Source organism: Drosophila rhopaloa, unplaced genomic scaffold, assembly GCF_018152115.1.
Source record: "Drosophila rhopaloa isolate 14029-0021.01 unplaced genomic scaffold, ASM1815211v1 contig_3, whole genome shotgun sequence".
NCBI classification, from domain to species: domain Eukaryota; kingdom Metazoa; phylum Arthropoda; class Insecta; order Diptera; family Drosophilidae; genus Drosophila; species Drosophila rhopaloa.
The window spans coordinates 2175735-2193674 of record NW_025335123.1 but is presented as its reverse complement, the minus strand read 5'-3'; the positions used below and the strand labels follow the sequence as shown (position 1 = coordinate 2193674).

Below are 17940 nucleotides of genomic sequence, written 5' to 3'. Positions count from 1 at the left end.
AAGTGTGTTTTAAGAAAATTGATAATTTTGGATTAAAATAAATGTAACTAAGGTTAATCGTTAATATTCCCAGATGTGCATAATCCAACGATGTGCTGCCGTATATTATTATTACATTATTACCCAGTTATTTATCGATGTTCAAAAACTTGAAGTTTTCAGTGAGCAAAGGAGAAAGTCCACCAATAACGCTTAGCATGAATTAATCATGAACTCATGCCATAATCTCTGGTAACTTTCCTGAGCCTCTTACCTTTGTGCCGCCCACTTTTCAACGATTTTCCAGCCCCCCCGAAAGTCTATTTCAATTTTGACCGTGAAAGTGTGATCGCATTGCAATGAGGCAAGTAGGCAGGGAAATTTCTCTACTGAAATGCAAATCCAGCTGGTTCTTGCAGTTTCCCACTTTGCATTTTCCCCAGCCCCTTTGGCAGTGGGGAAAAGACTTTCCTTCTTTCTATTTCGCTGGCGATTTTTACTTTCGCTTGATTTACTGCCCAAAGATGCAGTCGGCAGTAATTTTGCCAGCCAGCACTTTCACCCAGAGCCCCCGACCCGCTAATCTCTTCCGATATTTAAGTATGGCAGCGTGTATAGGAGTGTTCATCAATTTTCAATAACAATAGAAGCCAAAGGGAAAGACACAAGGAGGAGAAAGCGCTCCAGACAATGGCAGCACGTGGCGAATTTACGATGCAAAATCTGCACAGAAAAATAAAGAAGAAAAATAGGGAAAATGGAAAAAGTCCCGAGTCTCGAGTCCGCTGGCTTCAAGCAATTTCAATAAATTGCAAATGATAGAAACCAATGGGAGATGGGGAGAAGGGGAGAAGGGGAGAGGGTGGGTAATGCAATACTTTCAGTCAATAACCGGAGCGATAAACAAAGGATAAACGAGCGGGGAATGGAGTTTGATAATCGCCGACTGATAAGCAATCGATGCTATTTGCCTTATTGATGCAGTTTAGTTTCCATCGCTTTATTTGCCAATATCAGACCAGTCTTTAAAAAGTTATTGAATGAGTTTAAGCAGTAAGACGGTTGACATCTATTAAATCAAATTGGATATCGAATATATTTAATATGAGGCATATAATTTAAAGAGTATTATTTCTGTTGGGTTTTGATTTACGATTGTAGCAGGATCGCCTGTTCCGTTACTGTTTACAGTTGCAAATGCACAAACACGTGTATAATAAATATAACAACAAGTATCACTGTTATAATTGTGTAAGTATACACAGATGTTATAATCATGTATGTATACGTAGAGAGAGATATGTATGGAGAGCGAAGGTAAAGAACGAAGGGAGAGTCAATCCTCGTTTTGCAAGCGTAAAGACTTCTTAAAAATCAATATACCCAACGAGTGTTTTCAATATCAGCATCAATCGGAGCCCTACACGATGATCATCTAATTCTTATTACAGTTGCTTTACACCTGTTAAATGATTGCAAATAGTTGCTCAACTTATGAAAAATGATTAGTATCGTGGCGCTGATCTGGTCTGAAATAGATTTATGTAGCCGGACTCTGGGATGAATGGGAGAAAAAGGTGGCATGTGGTGCCGAGTGGGTCGAGTGTCGTGTGCGACACGGAGTTATCGCTGTTTGAGCAACTCTCCCCACATCGTCCACTCCCTCACTCCCTCACTCCTTTACTCCTTCGCAACTGGATGGACGCCCATTGTGGCAAGCACCCAAACACATTGACCGACCGAAGGATGCCGCAGGCTTCCGAGCGTCTGTCTCTCCCCAGACTCCACTTCAGCTGGTGCACTGGAAAAAATGGGATATTCCCCCCGAACACTACTACCTTTATATAAGGAGGCATATTTATTTATCACGCCACACAAGAATCGACCTTGTTTTCGTGCATTGTGAGGTGTATTCCAAAGATCCCAAAGAAAGCGGGAAAGCAGAAAACAACTTCTGTTATTTTGATCATTGATGCTTACATATTTTTAAGGCAACACTTATCATTCAGTTTCTAATTTATTGTGCAGTTACTGAAGTTAATAGATTGTATTTACAGTAAATGTCAGCGAAAATATATAGTAAAATTCCAGCCCATTAAAATCAGCATTTTTAATAAAAATACTTAAGTTTTTCCTATCATGTATGTAAGGAAAGGAGCTTGTTTTATGGAAACATTGTTAACCCAACGATCACACAGTTTTCTCTCAGTGCTGGGTGCATGTGTCTGTGGCACTTTTTGTGTGTGTTAAGTCGCGCGTAGACGACGAGAACGACATTGCCATGGTGCGGTCATGAATCATGCCAAAAAATTGCAGTCACCGTCGAGGATGGTGACCCAAATTCCCGCTCCCACACTCCCACTCCCGAACGGTCTCCTGGCAGACTATTGGGTTCTTGGGTTCTCGGATTCCTAGTCGTTGTGGCACGTCGATTGTGGTGGCTGATGGTGGATACTGGATGGTGGTCGCTCCACTTGAGGCAACCCAGCAGCCCTACAGCCCAACATCCCAGCAACCCAGACGTCGAACGAAGGACAAACGATGGACGCCGTGGCCATGGAGACGACGACAAGCCAAACGCTCCTGTTTCCACAACTGCCACTTCTCCCGATGCTGCTGCAGTGAATTTGCCGCACTGCCTCAGCAAAAAGTGGGCGTTCTCCAGCTCACTCACTTAACAAAATGCACTGGGAAAAAAACACTCTAGTGACAGTGCAATTTTGTGTTCAGTGCAGTGAAATTATGTTTTTAGAAAAAATAGGAGACTTAAAAGCAACGTACAGCATGTGATGTAAATAAAATTTAAGAATGGATGATCAAATTTTGTATTACATCTGCCTTAAAAAAACAAAAAATACTTGGCCAATTAATTAATATTATGCCTTAAAAGTAATTAAACAAGATTAAAATATGATTATTAAAACATTATAAAATAAAAATAAATTTAAACCTCTTTTGAGAGGAAGATGAATTATTTTTGCTCTGTGTATAGCGATTCGAGAAAGGCGTCGACACGCCCCATTTTTGCAAGTACCATCATTGTTGTTGTAGTTGTTGCTGTAGTGTTTGTTGTAGTTGTCGTCATCGTTCCCATCGTCAACGTTGTCGGTGGCACTTCACTTTTCTATATTAGCGCCACGTAAGTGCAGCCGCAGGGGCGTGGCAATTGCATTAGCGATGGACTCGCGGGGAGGGGAGGGGGGCAAGGGGATAATGGGCGTTGGAGGACATTAGTATCCCAGTAGATAAAGTGGTTGGAAGTGAAAAATTATACGAAGCTATAATGTTAACAGACGGACAATATCGAAACTGTAATACTCTCTTCTTGAAAATAATATAAATTAAATATTTACAAATCTTTAAGATCACGTAAACAGTTTGAAATTGTATTTATTGTATTTGATTCCAAATTTATATTTTTGAATCAATAATTTGTATACACATATTATTTACTGATACGTTTTTTGATAGATAAACAAAACAACAAACTAAGTTTTATTACCATTTTGCAGGTACGTACTTATAAAGTTTTATCACATCCTTTTAAATTATAACATTGAATAAATCAAAAGAAACTGGCGTCTTTCAACGCTGAAATTTCTTTGGATTTCAAACGTTCAATTTTGGTATATTACTTTTTATTTATATTCGATTCATTTCTTTGAATTGCACATCGTGTAAATAAAATCCTCATGGACGCAAACAAACTCAAAGTGCAATTTATTGTACATCATTTGCGAAATTCTTTATAAAAGCATGCAATGAATTTATCAACCCAATGAAGTATACCGTTGGAGGGCAACACACATTTTGTGTGTAATATATGCCGCAAAGTTATAGTTTGCCCTTTGACCCGCAATTGCAATAAGTCGTGGAATAAGTAGTAGATTGAAGGGGGAATGGGCTGAGTTGACGTCGTCTGTCGTGTGATACTAAAAAAAGAGGGTGTTAGATGCACTCTCTTGGCCAAAGTCCTTCTGCACTGAGAGAAAACACATTAAACTTGATCTAACTATATATGTTGATCGTTCCGAAAAAACCAATGCAAATATTACAAAGTTATCTACCAGTAACGACAGCGCATAACATTTAATAATTTATAATGATATAAATATATTTTATTTAAATGACGAAATAAGATTCCCAAAAAAAGTGGATTTTGTATAAATTTTTTGGGGGGTGCCACGCAAATAGCTACACGCTTGTAAGCTTTCTAAAGTGAAAGTCTGGTGTAAAATATTAAATATTAATATAAAATATTAATATTAGCTACTTGGCTTTTAAAATTTATCATCTCATATAAGTGATTTCTGTGGCAGCCACAAATATAGTTTAATTAATTGTAATTAATTGCAGTTCTGTGTGCCTTCGAAATACTTATTTTGAAATTCATATTTCTCGGTGTACGTGTCGTTGCAGCTGTGTGTGCTAAAGTGTGTGTGTTAAAGTGTGTGTGTGTGGCCCGTTTAATGGCCACAAAGCGGAAACTGGAGCGTGGCTGCTTCTTCGTCTTCGGCTGATGCAGCTGCATTAGCAGCCATTTGCAGAAGCCATTGCATATGTGTTTGTTGTCTTCCCTCTCACTCCCTCTCCCTCTCTCTCTCTCTATCTCTCTCTCTCTCGTTCAGATGATGCCATCCCGCTCTGGCGTGCTTTACTGCCATTTATATTTATGTTTGCCCGCTCTGCCTTGGCCCCCCGAAAAATGATGACATGAAAAATTGTGTTGCCCGCTTCTGGGCGCTGCTCTCTGATTCGGTTTCGCCTGGGATTTTTTGGGGTTTTCCGAGAGTTTCGGGGGTTTTCGGGGGTTTCGGGGGACTGTCGGCGATCCCCACACCAAGACCCCCCCAAAAACGGCCCTAAGGCCAGTCAGCAGACAGCCAGGAAGCATTTCGAGCGCAATTTATGGCTTTTTAAATCGAAAGAAATTCAATGCTTGCTTAAGAATGAATGAAAGAATGAGAGAGAAATGAGCGTGAGCGCCCCAAAACAAATTTCGAGATTTATGTTTACCCTCGCAGTACTTATTTTGTACTTCGCCCTTATTCCATCTATTATTTTTTTGTTTGTTCATGTTTATGCCAAGGATATTTGCGACATGGTAAGTAGTCTAATTGTCCTACAAAAATGTGCTGCTTATTCTCCTAAGCTGCAAACTTTCAAGCTGATTTGATTTTTAAATTTATCATATAAAATAAATTGGCATTTAACAACTCACATCTTAACTTTAGTACATTGATGTAAATGATTGTCGAATGAATCGCAAGAAGTCCTAAAATTAAATTATCTAATTAATAACGAAATATTTGATGCCCCTGATGTTTAGCTTACTAACTATATTTGCTTTATTTGGCCGAAAAATAAATAACTATAAATTTATTATGTGAAAATTAGGTTAAGGCTCTGTAAGAATAATACAAAACCAATAGTTTTTCTTTTTAGAAAGTGAATGACAACGACAATCAAAGCATCAGATTGATTTTAATTTAAAAATCCTGAAGCAATTGTTAATATTGAATAGGAAAGAATGCATTTGAAAAGGAGATTTATCTTAAAACATTTGCCACGGCAAAAATGGTTCTAGTTCGATTAGTACGAACAGGTTTGAATGGTGATTAATGTGAGTTCGATTTATTTTTTTAACAAATAGTTGTCGCAGAGCACATATGTTTCTGTCAAGGATCGCTGGTGCTTGAAAATTCCGCCAAATTGCTGTGGCAAAAGAGGACGCTTCCTTTGTGAGCCTGCGGTTCGATTTTCAAGTCAGGAGTGAAAGTGAATACAGTGAATACATGGTGGGAGGACCATTAAGAGCTGGCTGGCTGGCCTTGGTGACGCGTCGCGACGCGATGCGCATAAAAAATGGAAAATCAAATCGGAAAACACGCACAAAAGGCGTTGGCCAGCCCAGGGAAAAATACAAAAAATGGGGGAAAAGAGTAAGAGAATATGGGAAAAGGCAGGCTCAGTTCGCAATCAATGCGTTGGTGGCCAAGAAGCGGGGGCGGCTGCTTTGATTGTGGGCGTGGCTGCCTTGTGCCAGTTTCGGCTATGCAGCCAAACACACACACACAGATTGGCAGGCACACATACTGGCACACAGATACGCAGACTCTGATTCAGATACATATACAGATACGGGGGCACAGATACAGATACAAAGCTGCGGCCTCATTTTGCGGACGCCAAATAGAACTAGAACTGAAACTGAAACTGAATCTGAATCTGAAACTGAGACCAAAATCCGAAGCCAGAGCTAAAAACGAAGGGGCTGCCGGACCATTGTCCTTCGTCCTTTTTCGGCTGCATTAGCCAAAGCCAACTCATCCCGTTACGTTCTCGCCACTTTCCATTTCAAGCCAACTAAATGTCTGCCCACCCCCCGCTTTTGGCCACCTTTCGGCAATAGCAGCTACCCCAAATTCACCATTCGACCTTCGCAAAAATAGTGGAAAAACGCACAGTTTAGGGATATAGATATGTAGTACATAGATATATATATATATATCACAAATAAAAAAGTGACCGAATTGGATTGTGTTCAAGGGTCAGATTATTAAATCAAATAAGCTTTTGTAGAAAAAAACAATTAACATAATGATTCTGCTAGATATAAACTTATGCTTATGTTTATTAAGATTATCTGAATGGCTTAATTTAATTATTTTTCAAAAGCACACAATATTACTTTTAGAGCAGACGTTTTAATACCCTTGCAGAGGGTATTGTAATTTCAGTCAAAAGTTTGCAACGCAGCGAGATATATGTATATATTTGCTTGAAACTTTCTCAAAAGTTGTCTTTCTATTGCACCTATTATTTTGTCCATGAGTGTAGCTGCCATGATGGCAAAAGGGTATATAAACTTCTGCTTGCCGAAGATTGCTTCCTTTTTGTTTAATAAGAAATCCAAATCGAACAAGAGGATGCAAATATTACCGACTACAGATTTTAAGTTCAAGGCATTAATTCCAAATTCCAATCGTTTCGATAAAGTGATTTTTATTTCGTTTTCATTTGTTATCCCTTTTTTTTCTGTAACCGTCAGTGTGTTTTTTTCGCTTTCTGCGGCAATTGCCAAAATCCAAATTAAGCTTTGGCAATAAAGCCTGGCACAGACAATAACAGCCAACGTTTTTGATACACCCGAAAAAAGTCGTTCTTATCAGTACTAATAATTCATGTATATCATTAAATCCATTTTTTAAGGAATTTATTAAGTGCCTTGTCTAATTGGTATTATTAAAACTAATAAATTAATAGATTTGGTTTGTTCAATACAATTAATAAGAATATTTCTAATTTTCTTGAGAAAACAGATAATAGAGATTGGTTGTCTTTTAAAGCCACTGCTCTATTGATCTGATCATGAATAAAGTGATACATTAAATTATTTTTTGGTTTAACCCCAAAGAAAATGAATATGTTTACTGAAAGCAGCTTTTAATCAATTGAGGGTAGAGGATATTTGGATGGTTCTTGAATCCAATTTGACAATTTAAAAGCGAAATCAAAATATTTTCCTTAATCATGTCAGGTTTGATATATGGAGAATAGGGCTGTCTAAATTGAAATAAAAACTTTGTTGTTTTAAAGGCATATCTGAAGGAATAATACAAAACGCGTTTTAGGAACTGCGCATTTGATTATCACTCATACGCACAGTTGCCTTTGATGAAAAAAGGTGACACTAAATTTCGGAATGCCTAAAACATAAAAAATTATTCTATGGCTTTCAAATTAATTTATTGGATACTAAAATTTCCCAAATTAAACGGTGAGAGTAAGGTTATTTTTATTTTGACTAACCTAATGTAGTTGACCATAACAATTTTCTTCTAACTGTAAGGGTATATAAACTTCGGCTTAGCTTCCTTTCCTTTTTAATTGAGGCTTGAATTACGCCAACTATTTTCTGAGTGGACCTCAGTCCCGTCCCCCAGTTCCGCCCCCATAACTAACTCAGAGCACTCGACCGCCTCAATGGACACACGGATACGCAGAATATTGTGGGGGGATTGGTCGGTTTCGAGGGGTCCAAAGCCGGCGGAACTTGGAGAATGTTTTGAGTGTTGAGAGGATGTCGGGCGAATGTCATGCGATTGTTTTGTGTTGTGTTGCGAGTCCTTGCCGTCGACGGGCTTTGTTTGAATGGCACTCGAATCGAGGGGATTCGGATGGCGGATGGCGGATGGGGATTCGGGTCTGGGTTTAGGTTTAGGTTTAGGTTTAGGTTTCGGTATGAGAACGAGTGGGTAGGCCAAACAAGATTGGGTCGAGGCTAATAAATACGAGCCACTTACTTGATATAAATGAAAGCACAAGAATCATATCTATGGTCACTTGAAACCACTTCATCTCATTTCCCTCTGCACGCTTTTTTGGCCTGTGCTGCGGTGGTGCGTTGCTGGATCTGCCCTATATATATATATACCCAGATATATATATATATGTAATCCTCTTCTGGCGGCTCTAGTCGTTCCTATTTGATATTTCAAGGCGCAGGCGCGGCTGTCGCGGGAAAAGTGAACTTTTTCTTCATGTGTTGTGGATTTCTCTTATTGTTGTTGTGCGTTTTATGCATCTCAGTTGCGGTTTTAATTCGCAGTGTCATCGAATTGGCAGCATTTATTTACATCGATTATTATTCTGGGTATTGCTTCCATGCCCCTCGATTTCATAGTAAATATAACATATTTCTCTATATATACATATATATATTTATATATATATATATTAATGTAGAAATGTACGTTTTCGTTTACTAAGTATATAAATGTATTTGTAAATATATTTGTTTCTTGGCAGTTTTCGATTAAAATTCTTCAAATGTGTGTGTTTTTATTTTTTGGTGGCCTCCTCCCGGTTTTGCCTTTGCTTTGCTCCTTGTTGTCCTTGTTGTCCTTTTGCTTCACATCGTTTCAATCCTGCGCTTCCTCCTCCATCTGTTCCTTATTCCGCGCAGATAGAGAAAGTCCTAGAAGAAAGGACACATTTAATTAGTGCTTTCATTAAAAACAAAAATTTCCTTTCATTTCATTTGGGCAATGTATGTGTAGGCATTCTTCCAGTTGCCCAGGGGAATGTATCAAAGAGAGTGGTTGTTAAACACCGTAAAAGTAATAATATAAAAAGACTTAAATTTAAGAAATATTTAAAGGCTTTTTACATATTTAAATCCTACAATTTAATTTTTTAATTCATTGAGACTTCAAGGTTCCAAAGCATTACTTCTTAAGACACTTTTTTCATAGCTCCCCACAGCTTAAAAGTTTTTGTGTTACATATAATAATTTTCCCCTTAACGTTAAAAAAAAAAACATGGGACATAAGAAAATTTGTGTGTGATTTATTAGGCTTGGTCTTCCCTTTTTTTTGTAAATTTTCTTAGCCCAGCTCATCCGCTTCCTGTCCGAAGAACAATAAAGTTTTCAGTCCCAGCAGCAAATCCCAAATAAATTTTCCCTCTCAGGACTTTCCTTATTTTTCTGTTTATGCAAATTGATTTTAATTATAATTTTCTGCTCTTGCCGCTGACCCAAATTGGATTGTTTGAAATGTATATATGTATATTTTAAAATAACGCGTTTTTTTTTTGAGTCTTGGGCCACAAACATTTTGTGAATTTTAATTGCTAATTTTCCGTAATTCATTTACCCCGGATCTAAAGGTATCCGAGGGTTTTTTCACCGAAAGTTTTTGTTCTTGGCCGGAGCCTCGTTTGGGTCTGTTAATTTAATTAATAACTCTGCCAAAAACTTGACGAGCGAGTGTCCCCTTTTTTAGGCTGGGATAATCTTAAAAGTCCTTTGAGTGGCTGAGTGATTGCCTTGCTTTAATTCTCAGGACCCTTTAAATGCATTTTAGCTGGTCCTGTTTTGTGTAGTAAAGTCCGAAGTCAAAACTCGCATTTTTTAATTAAATTTTTCTTGCGATTTATCTTCATCTTTTATATTGTTTCATTTAAAATTGTTTGGCTTTTTAAAATAGACATTAGGGAACTTGTGTTTCCATAGCTTAAAACCTACTTTTAGCATTCATAAAGACGTAAAAAAAGTGTTCAATATAAAATAAAAAAATCGTTTTTGGAAATACATTTATACACTGATTAAGGTTATGAAAAATAATTAAACATAGTTCAAAACTAAAATACAATTTAATGTATTTTCAACGATTCGTTCACTATTTTCAATTTTCATCAAACTTATTATTTAAGTTTTAATCAGAATTATTGCCAATGAAAATCAATAAGTTGTCCTTGAAATTTCCTGCTGAACTTGATTTATATCCAAGAAGCAAACTTGTCATGCGGTGCTTAGAATAAATAAACATGACATGACATTGATGGCGCACTGTGTCTCGTAGACAAACGAAAATTTTGTGATTATTTCTACCATTAACAAGAAAGGAAAGCTAACTTCGGGCGGAGCCGAAGTTGATATACCCTTGCAGAATACTCTGTATATTATATTCTCCAAAATTATTCATATGATGCATTCTTAATACTCATAAAAAATCCCAACTTCCTAACTTTAAAAACACCAAAGTTATGGCATTTCCAATCGTTCAGTTATATGGCAGCTATAAGATATAGTCGGCCGATCCTTATGAAATTTGGTATGTCGGATTGATTGGCCAAAAATAAAACCCATAGAAAATCCCAACTTCTTAACTTTACAAACACCAAAGTTATGGCACTTCCGATCAATCAGTTATATGGCAGCTATAAGATATAGTCGGCCGATCCTTATGAAATTCGGTATGTCGGATTGATTGGCCAAAAATAAAACCCATAGAAAGTCCCAACTTCTTATCTTTAAAAACACCAAAGTTATGGCTTTTCCGATCGTTCAGTTATATGGCAGCTATATGATATAGTCGCCCGATCCGGCTCGTTCCGACTTATATACTACCTGCAATAGAAAGACAACTTTTGGGAAAGTTTCGAGCAGATAGCTTTAAAACTGAGGAACTAGTTTGCGTAGAAACGGACGGACAGACGGACAGACGGACATGGCTAGATCGACTCTCCTGGTGATGCTGATCAAGAATATATATACTTTATAGGGTCGGAAATGTCTCCTTCACTGCGTTGCAAACTTTTGACTGAAATTATAATACCCTCTGCAAGGGTATAAAAATAATAATATTGTGTAAGAAATAGTAACAAGAGTTGGATTTAAAGTTAAGTTCTTTTTCACAAGTGTCGAATAGAATTTATCAGTATTATTGTCATTTACTCGGTTCTCCTAGCTTTTTATATTTTCGAACTATAAAATAAAATAAAAAAAACCACTATGATATATTATTTAATTTAGTGTTAATATTACATTATTTATTTATTATAATATTTGTTTGGCTGTAATTGTATAAACGTATTTTTGTCAATTGATCTTGTGCTTTGTCAATCAAAACTTCTAATTAAATGAGAAATAGTTAAAGAGTATTGGCAAAAGCATTTCCCAAATTTTATTCATTGAAAAAAGTACTCAAAAGTTATGGCGAATTAAAACAACAACATTGCAGTGCCCCTGAAAACTTGCTACATTATTGCGCAATTCAATTAGGGCGACTTAAAGTCGCCATTTGAACGAAATGAGGGAGGAAAGGTGGGAAACGTGGGAAAATTGTTATAAGTGGGTGGGGCGAGAGGGGGGGGGAGGGGTGGGTAATGTGGTGGGGGCGTGGGAAATATGTGAAAGGGGGCTGCCAAGTGTTGGAGTGGCATGAATGAGCAATTCAGCGAGGGCGTGAAAAGGTTTTCGGAAGTAATTTAAGAAAATGTCATAAGAGTGTGCATGACCTTCCCACCTCCTTCCCCCCATGTCCTTGCTGCCCAACCCTCTCCCCCCGCCCCCTTCTCACCTGACGCCCTCGAATACTTAACCCTCTTAATACCCAAGTGACATATCAGTAAGTTTGCAGAAATTGTCTCATAATTCCTAATTTAATGAGAGAATAATGTTTTCATATTTAACAGAGATAACATTTTTAATGATCAATTTAGGAACACTTTTTATCGACGCGTCATTATCGTAAAGTTCTGTGGGGTGATGTTAATAAACATTTTATTAAATTAAAAAAATTTTACCCCATGCGATTTTTTCACACATCTAGGGTCACAAAATTTTTTAGTTTATCTTTCCATTCTTTGTACATAACAGCTTGATTAAGAAATATAAATAACACTTGTATACTATATTTAAACTATTTTATTCATGGTTTTACGTCATGGAACTCACCTACTCTATATACATTCCCAATTAAGGTCTTTTATTTGTTCTTACTTTTGATAGCTCTTGGGCAAATCTTTGCCAAAATTTCCATATTAATTTGAGGTAATGAATCGAGTCAATCCTAATTAGAGGGTTAAGGGTCGCCTGCAGTTACTGCGATTGAGGCAGCGCCAGGTGGCATGTGGCAGGTGGCAGGTAACTGGTGACTGGTGACTGGTGACTGGTGGCAGGACATGGCAGGATGAAGCGATGGAAGGATGGCTGGCTCGAGGACGACACGTTTTTGATGCAACAAAAGATGCCAAGTGTCAATTTAAACAGCCGCACGCTGGCGACTGAGTACGAAGAAGAGGGACGGCGAGGACGAGGACGAGGACTTGTCTCCCAAAAAATGTGCCAGGGGCATCATTCGCTCGCACTCGCACTCGCACTCTTTTCGTCCTGCCACTTGAAGCTTGAAAAAGCCAACGTTGACAGCGTTTAAGACTTTCCCCATTGTCCTTGCCAGCGCCTTGATGGTTTGACAGGGCAAGGCAACGCCGTCGTCCTGCCCTCGTCCTTCCTGCCCTCGTCCTGCCAGGACCTGCCTGCCTGTCCTCGCCTGTTGTCTTTTCATATTAAATGCATGGCGAAATGTACAAAAACAGAAAACGAGAGAAACGACAACACGACAAGAGCGAAAGGCAGTGCATTATTGTACATCGAAACTGTGTGTATACTGGACTTAAAAATAATTATATTTACCTACAGCAAAATGGCTTAATTTCAGGTATCAAATTTGTTTGCGTCTTTTTTTTTGTTTAATATGTTTCCATGCCCCATAGATGTTTACACACTGGGAAATGTAGTGCTTCCATGGCAGAGAACCCGGGACAAATTGGAACATTTATTTTGGAAAAATACAACTATTTATTGCACAAAAAATCTACAAAATATTGCTATTTGTTTTAAATTATTTGAATCTTTTATTTTATACATTAGTTTGTATGCTTCTTGTGCATTTTATGTGCTTAGGATACGTTTTTAATTTTTTCAATTTTTATACAGTCTTATAATTGAAACTCCTGTACCAGATTTCAGTATGACAACATTACAAGGTTCATATAAAATATGATATTAACTAAATTTGACCATCTGTTCGTCTTAAAATCCTCCAAAGTGCTTACAAACAGTATTAAGCCCCTAGCGAGGGTAAATGATGGGACTTAAGTCAAAAAGCGTGAGAGAAATTCGATTTTTCGCCGTCAACTTCCGTTTGTCTGCCCGCCCAATTTGCCCCGTCATCATGCGATAGTTGCCACTGCCACGGCCTTTGGTCCCCAAACAACCACCCACAGCCCCCGCTGGAGCCACCCCCTCGCCCTGCACCACCCCCACCACATTTGTCGCTCATTATGGGCGCTCATTAGGCGGCGCTAGCGGCATGTCAAGTCTGCAAAGGGGGCGGGGCAGAGGCGGACAAAAAAAGAGAGAGAGAATGCGAATGGGGTGCGGTCGAGCCCCTGACCCCTGACCCTTAACCCCTAATCATGCAGAGCAGCGTACGCGGATAATGGGCGTTATAACTATATTATGCAGTCTGGGTAAGTTATGAAGCCTGGAATCAAGCCAAACGGAGGCGAAGTGAAACTTATCGGTTAACTTATTATATCTTATGAATATATTTTCTAAAATATTGTATAAGCAAAAAAATGTATTTGTTATTTTACTTCTTGAAACGTACCATTTAGGTTATTTGTTAAAATTTGTTTTTAAACCTTAAGTGCTGTAAGTATTTCTTTAACCTTGAGGAATATTTTAAACATGACAATATTAATTGTGACTAATCATCAAAGTAAAATACTATATATTAATTACAGCGACACAAACCATTTAATGTCACTCAAACTTAGCCCCAAAAAATGGTTCGTGCTGCATTTCTTAATATTTGTGGCTTTTATAATATTGTATTCGTCAAAAGCCTGGAGAGGCATAACAATGGCTAAGGCAACAATTTCATTCCCATCAACATCAACATCATCATTACCATCTAGGCTACTCATTCGCATGCTCAGCAGCAGCTGTCTCTTTCCATTCGCTCCCCCCGTCTCTTTCTGGTCTCTATCCCCGTCTCTGTCTCACCGCCCGTTGTCTGGTTGTTGCTGATTTAGCTATTATTACATGCATATTTCGTGTAATGAGTGCGATTAGCATTTTCAATGAAGTGGGGTTAACAATGTGCCTTGCATTTCTAGTTGGTTCGCCCACTTTCTCCCGCTATCTCCCAACTTTCACCCACTGGCACTCGAATACGGCTGTTGCCACTGAGATCCCCGTTAGAAATCTCATTCTCTCTCTCTCTCTCTGGATGCTCCAAATGATGCTGCGTCATCAATATAATCATCGGGCATCAACATTTCAAATTGAGCGGCATTATTGGCCCGTCCGCACATACATACAGAGCTATATACTCGTTCGTGCCCCGATATCCCTACATATGGCCACACATGCCCCCCATAAACAGTCGCTGCATTTGATCAATTGCCAAGCATCTTTATGAATTGACAACACTGCGAGCAATGGTTGAATTGGAAAGTTAATTACACTAGACGACATCAAAATGATAAATGCACAATATTTAAGACCCTCACAAAATTCAGTTTCGTAAAAAAGCTAACAAAATCACAGACAAAAGTAAATATTTTTAATTATCAAAATATTTTATCAGTCTAGATTTAAAAATAACTTTTATTTTAAGAACACATTTTTAATTCAGCCAATATATAAAGTTCAATCATCGTTTAAAATATTTAAGATATGAAATATTTGTTTATTGTTATTACTAGTTATATTGTAAATTATAGTTCTATCATCTAATTGACCCGTTTCTATTTATAAATTTTTAAAATGATTGAAAAGAAAAACATTTTTACTTATTTTAAATTGGATAAATTTAACCCATTCTTTTAATGTTTCTACGAGTGTAAATGTGCGATTTGCAGTCGCATTTCTGCCATTTCAATCGCTCTCAGCCGCACACATTTCTGGGGCCCTTTTTTTATGGCCACTTTCCTTAAACCACGCCCCCCGCCCCCTGAAACGGCCACCAGCTGAGCTTTGTCCTTGCGTTGGCATCTTTAATGTTGCCTACTTTTTTGCGCTGCCTGCGCTCGGTTTTTTTGTTTTTTTTTGCGGCTAGGATATATGTGCGCATATATATCTGCGGGTTAGGATCGGTGGAAGGGTCGTCCCATGATGCTAGATTTTCGCTTTTAACTCATTGTCTACTTATGGCTGGGTGTCCTCCGCTTGCCTTGGGTTTTCCCGCCCACTTGGGTGTCCTTGTCGCTGGTTTTGCATTTCGGTGGCCTGCAATTCGCACACTTACACTCGCAGGTGACAGTCGTCAACCTGCAGCGTGCCCTTGCAGGTTTTCCTCTATTTTTCCCCTTTTTTTTCTAAAAGCGGGCGACACCCTTTCCCCGAAAACGAGTTTTCCCCAGGCCACAATTTCTCCAGTTCGCCTTCGCCTTGGCAGTTGATTTCTGTCACAGCTGCCGTCTGTGATTTGTGCTTTTTACCTCGCTCTCACCCAGTTTCCATTTCCCATTTCCCATTTCGCCTTTGTCTTTGCTTACTGCCTACTTATTTTGGATTTTTCCTTTGGCATTCGCCAAAGATTTATTGCTCATACGCACTGTGCGCCGACCATGTTTCATTTCTTTTGTATTTATAAGCTGTTTAAAGCGCTGCCAGCAGGCAGCGGGCTGCTCGAGTTCGAGTGACAAATTACGAGCTGGAGAATTGATTATCTTGTTCGAGATTATCCCAAGTGTCTATGTGACGGGTTATTGCCCCATTCGATGCGGTTCGACTAAGCCGCCATGAATTATACGAGTTCATGGCGACACATCCACATGGCATCATATATGTTATGTCGTGAACAAAGAAGGGGTTTGGAGTAGGAAAAAAAAGCGGAGAAAAAAAAAAATGGGGGAACACAAAACCCTTATCTTTTTATGTTCGTATTAAAAATATTGTATTAACAATATTGACAAATTTGTTGCCTTTAAATACCGGTACATGAAACTCAATTTACCGCAAGGAAATTTTAGTCTTAAAAGAAATTGGTAAAGAACAATTACAAACAGTAGTTATAGACAACTTTATATGACTCAAAAGTACGTTCCACTCATGCAAAATGAGTTCAAAACTTTCCAATTTGCATTAACTATATATACTACAATCAAACTGTTTTATTAATATTTTATAATTAATACATTCTTTTAAATGAGAAATTTGTTTTTTTAGAAACTTAAACTTTTTGAATAATATATTTTTTTTATTTTTTTTTCATTTATTTATTTACAATTTGTCTGGTGACAATATGTAAGTTTTATGACTAATATTTACATAACAGGAAAATATAACTTCTCTTTTACTTTATAATATTTTTAAATTAAGAAATATGTTTAAAGCGTAAAATAATTTAAGTACTTTAAACAAAAACGAAAATTAATGCAAACGTATTTCCTCTCATGTTTTAATACTATTACTACTTGTATTTTTTACTTCTGGTATTTTTTTAGGTTAGCAATAATCGAAACGGCAGGCTTTGACCGACTTTGAGCTACTTGAGGCTGACTTTAATGGCTTAATGCCAGGGCCATTAGATATCCACTTCAGGTAACCCTTTAGCCCGTCTGGCCCTTAACCCCTTAACCCCCTTGAATCCCCTAACCCCCTTGTTCCCCGCTATATTGCTTGCAATATTTTTCCTTTTAATGCGAACTGCAATTTCTTCGTCGCTTTTTATTTTGCTTGGGCTTGTTATGATGAGGCGCGGTTTTACTCGTTTCCGCTTGGACAGGATCCGTTCGCGTGGAACTTGTTATCGTTGCTATGAGACCCCCAACCCCTCTACCCCTCCACCCCCTTAAAAAAAGGGGGAGGGGGCCTTGCACATTTTGCAGCTCAAGTTCTGTGTTTTTTTTATTGACATAAAGTTGAAAAGAAGACGATGCAGCCTGTCCCAGCTTGTTTGCCCCATACACAAAATGAGACACTTGACCAAATGGTTGTCATGGCAATGGCTACGTTGTTGTACTCTTTGGCTTGATACCCTCGAAAAAGGGGGTATTCGAGCACTTAAGACACAATATATAAGCACTTCAGATTAACACTTCATTAACTATTAAGAAATGAAATAAATATGTTTATAAAGTTTATCCAACTGAATGATAAAATGAATAATATGTATCAAGCTATGTTCAACTATTGTTATTGTTCTACTTTATAAGTTCATTGATCATCAAAAACCTGATCCTGTTTTTATATCTAAACCAAAATATTATATGTTATTAAATATTTTACAAGTTCAAAACCAAGCTTTCCTATCTAAAACGAAATATTATACAAAATGTAATATATAATATGTAATAGTCAGGTTATTTCTAAATTTTGTATAAATTAAATTTGAAATTTTGCCTATGCATATATTTTACAGGATAATCACAAGATCGGTTCCCGATTTGTTGGCATAGTTGTTTGGCTGATGTTCTAGACCCTGGAGAGTTACTCGCAATGGTTTGCTTTGTCATTAAAGTTGAGTTTTCCGTTGATATTTATGTTGCTGTTGCTGTTTCTGGTTCTGGTTCTGTTTCTGTTCCAGCTGCCCAGGTGAAGTGGCCAGCGGGCTGTGTAGGATGCTCTAATTAAATTTGCCCGGCCGCTTCATTATGCC

At 37.9% G+C, this 17940-nt stretch overlaps 1 protein-coding gene across 1 annotated transcript in view; it reads right to left on the bottom strand.

The window, feature by feature from the left end:
• The window catches only part of LOC108048306 (acetylcholine receptor subunit alpha-like), a 124648-nt gene that overhangs the window by 69978 nt on the left and 36730 nt on the right, over positions 1-17940 (bottom strand). Inside the window, 1 exon segment of the mRNA XM_044461092.1 lies at positions 8286-8959. Within this exon segment, the coding sequence (XP_044317027.1) occupies positions 8286-8340 (55 nt within the window). The 5' untranslated portion in view covers positions 8341-8959.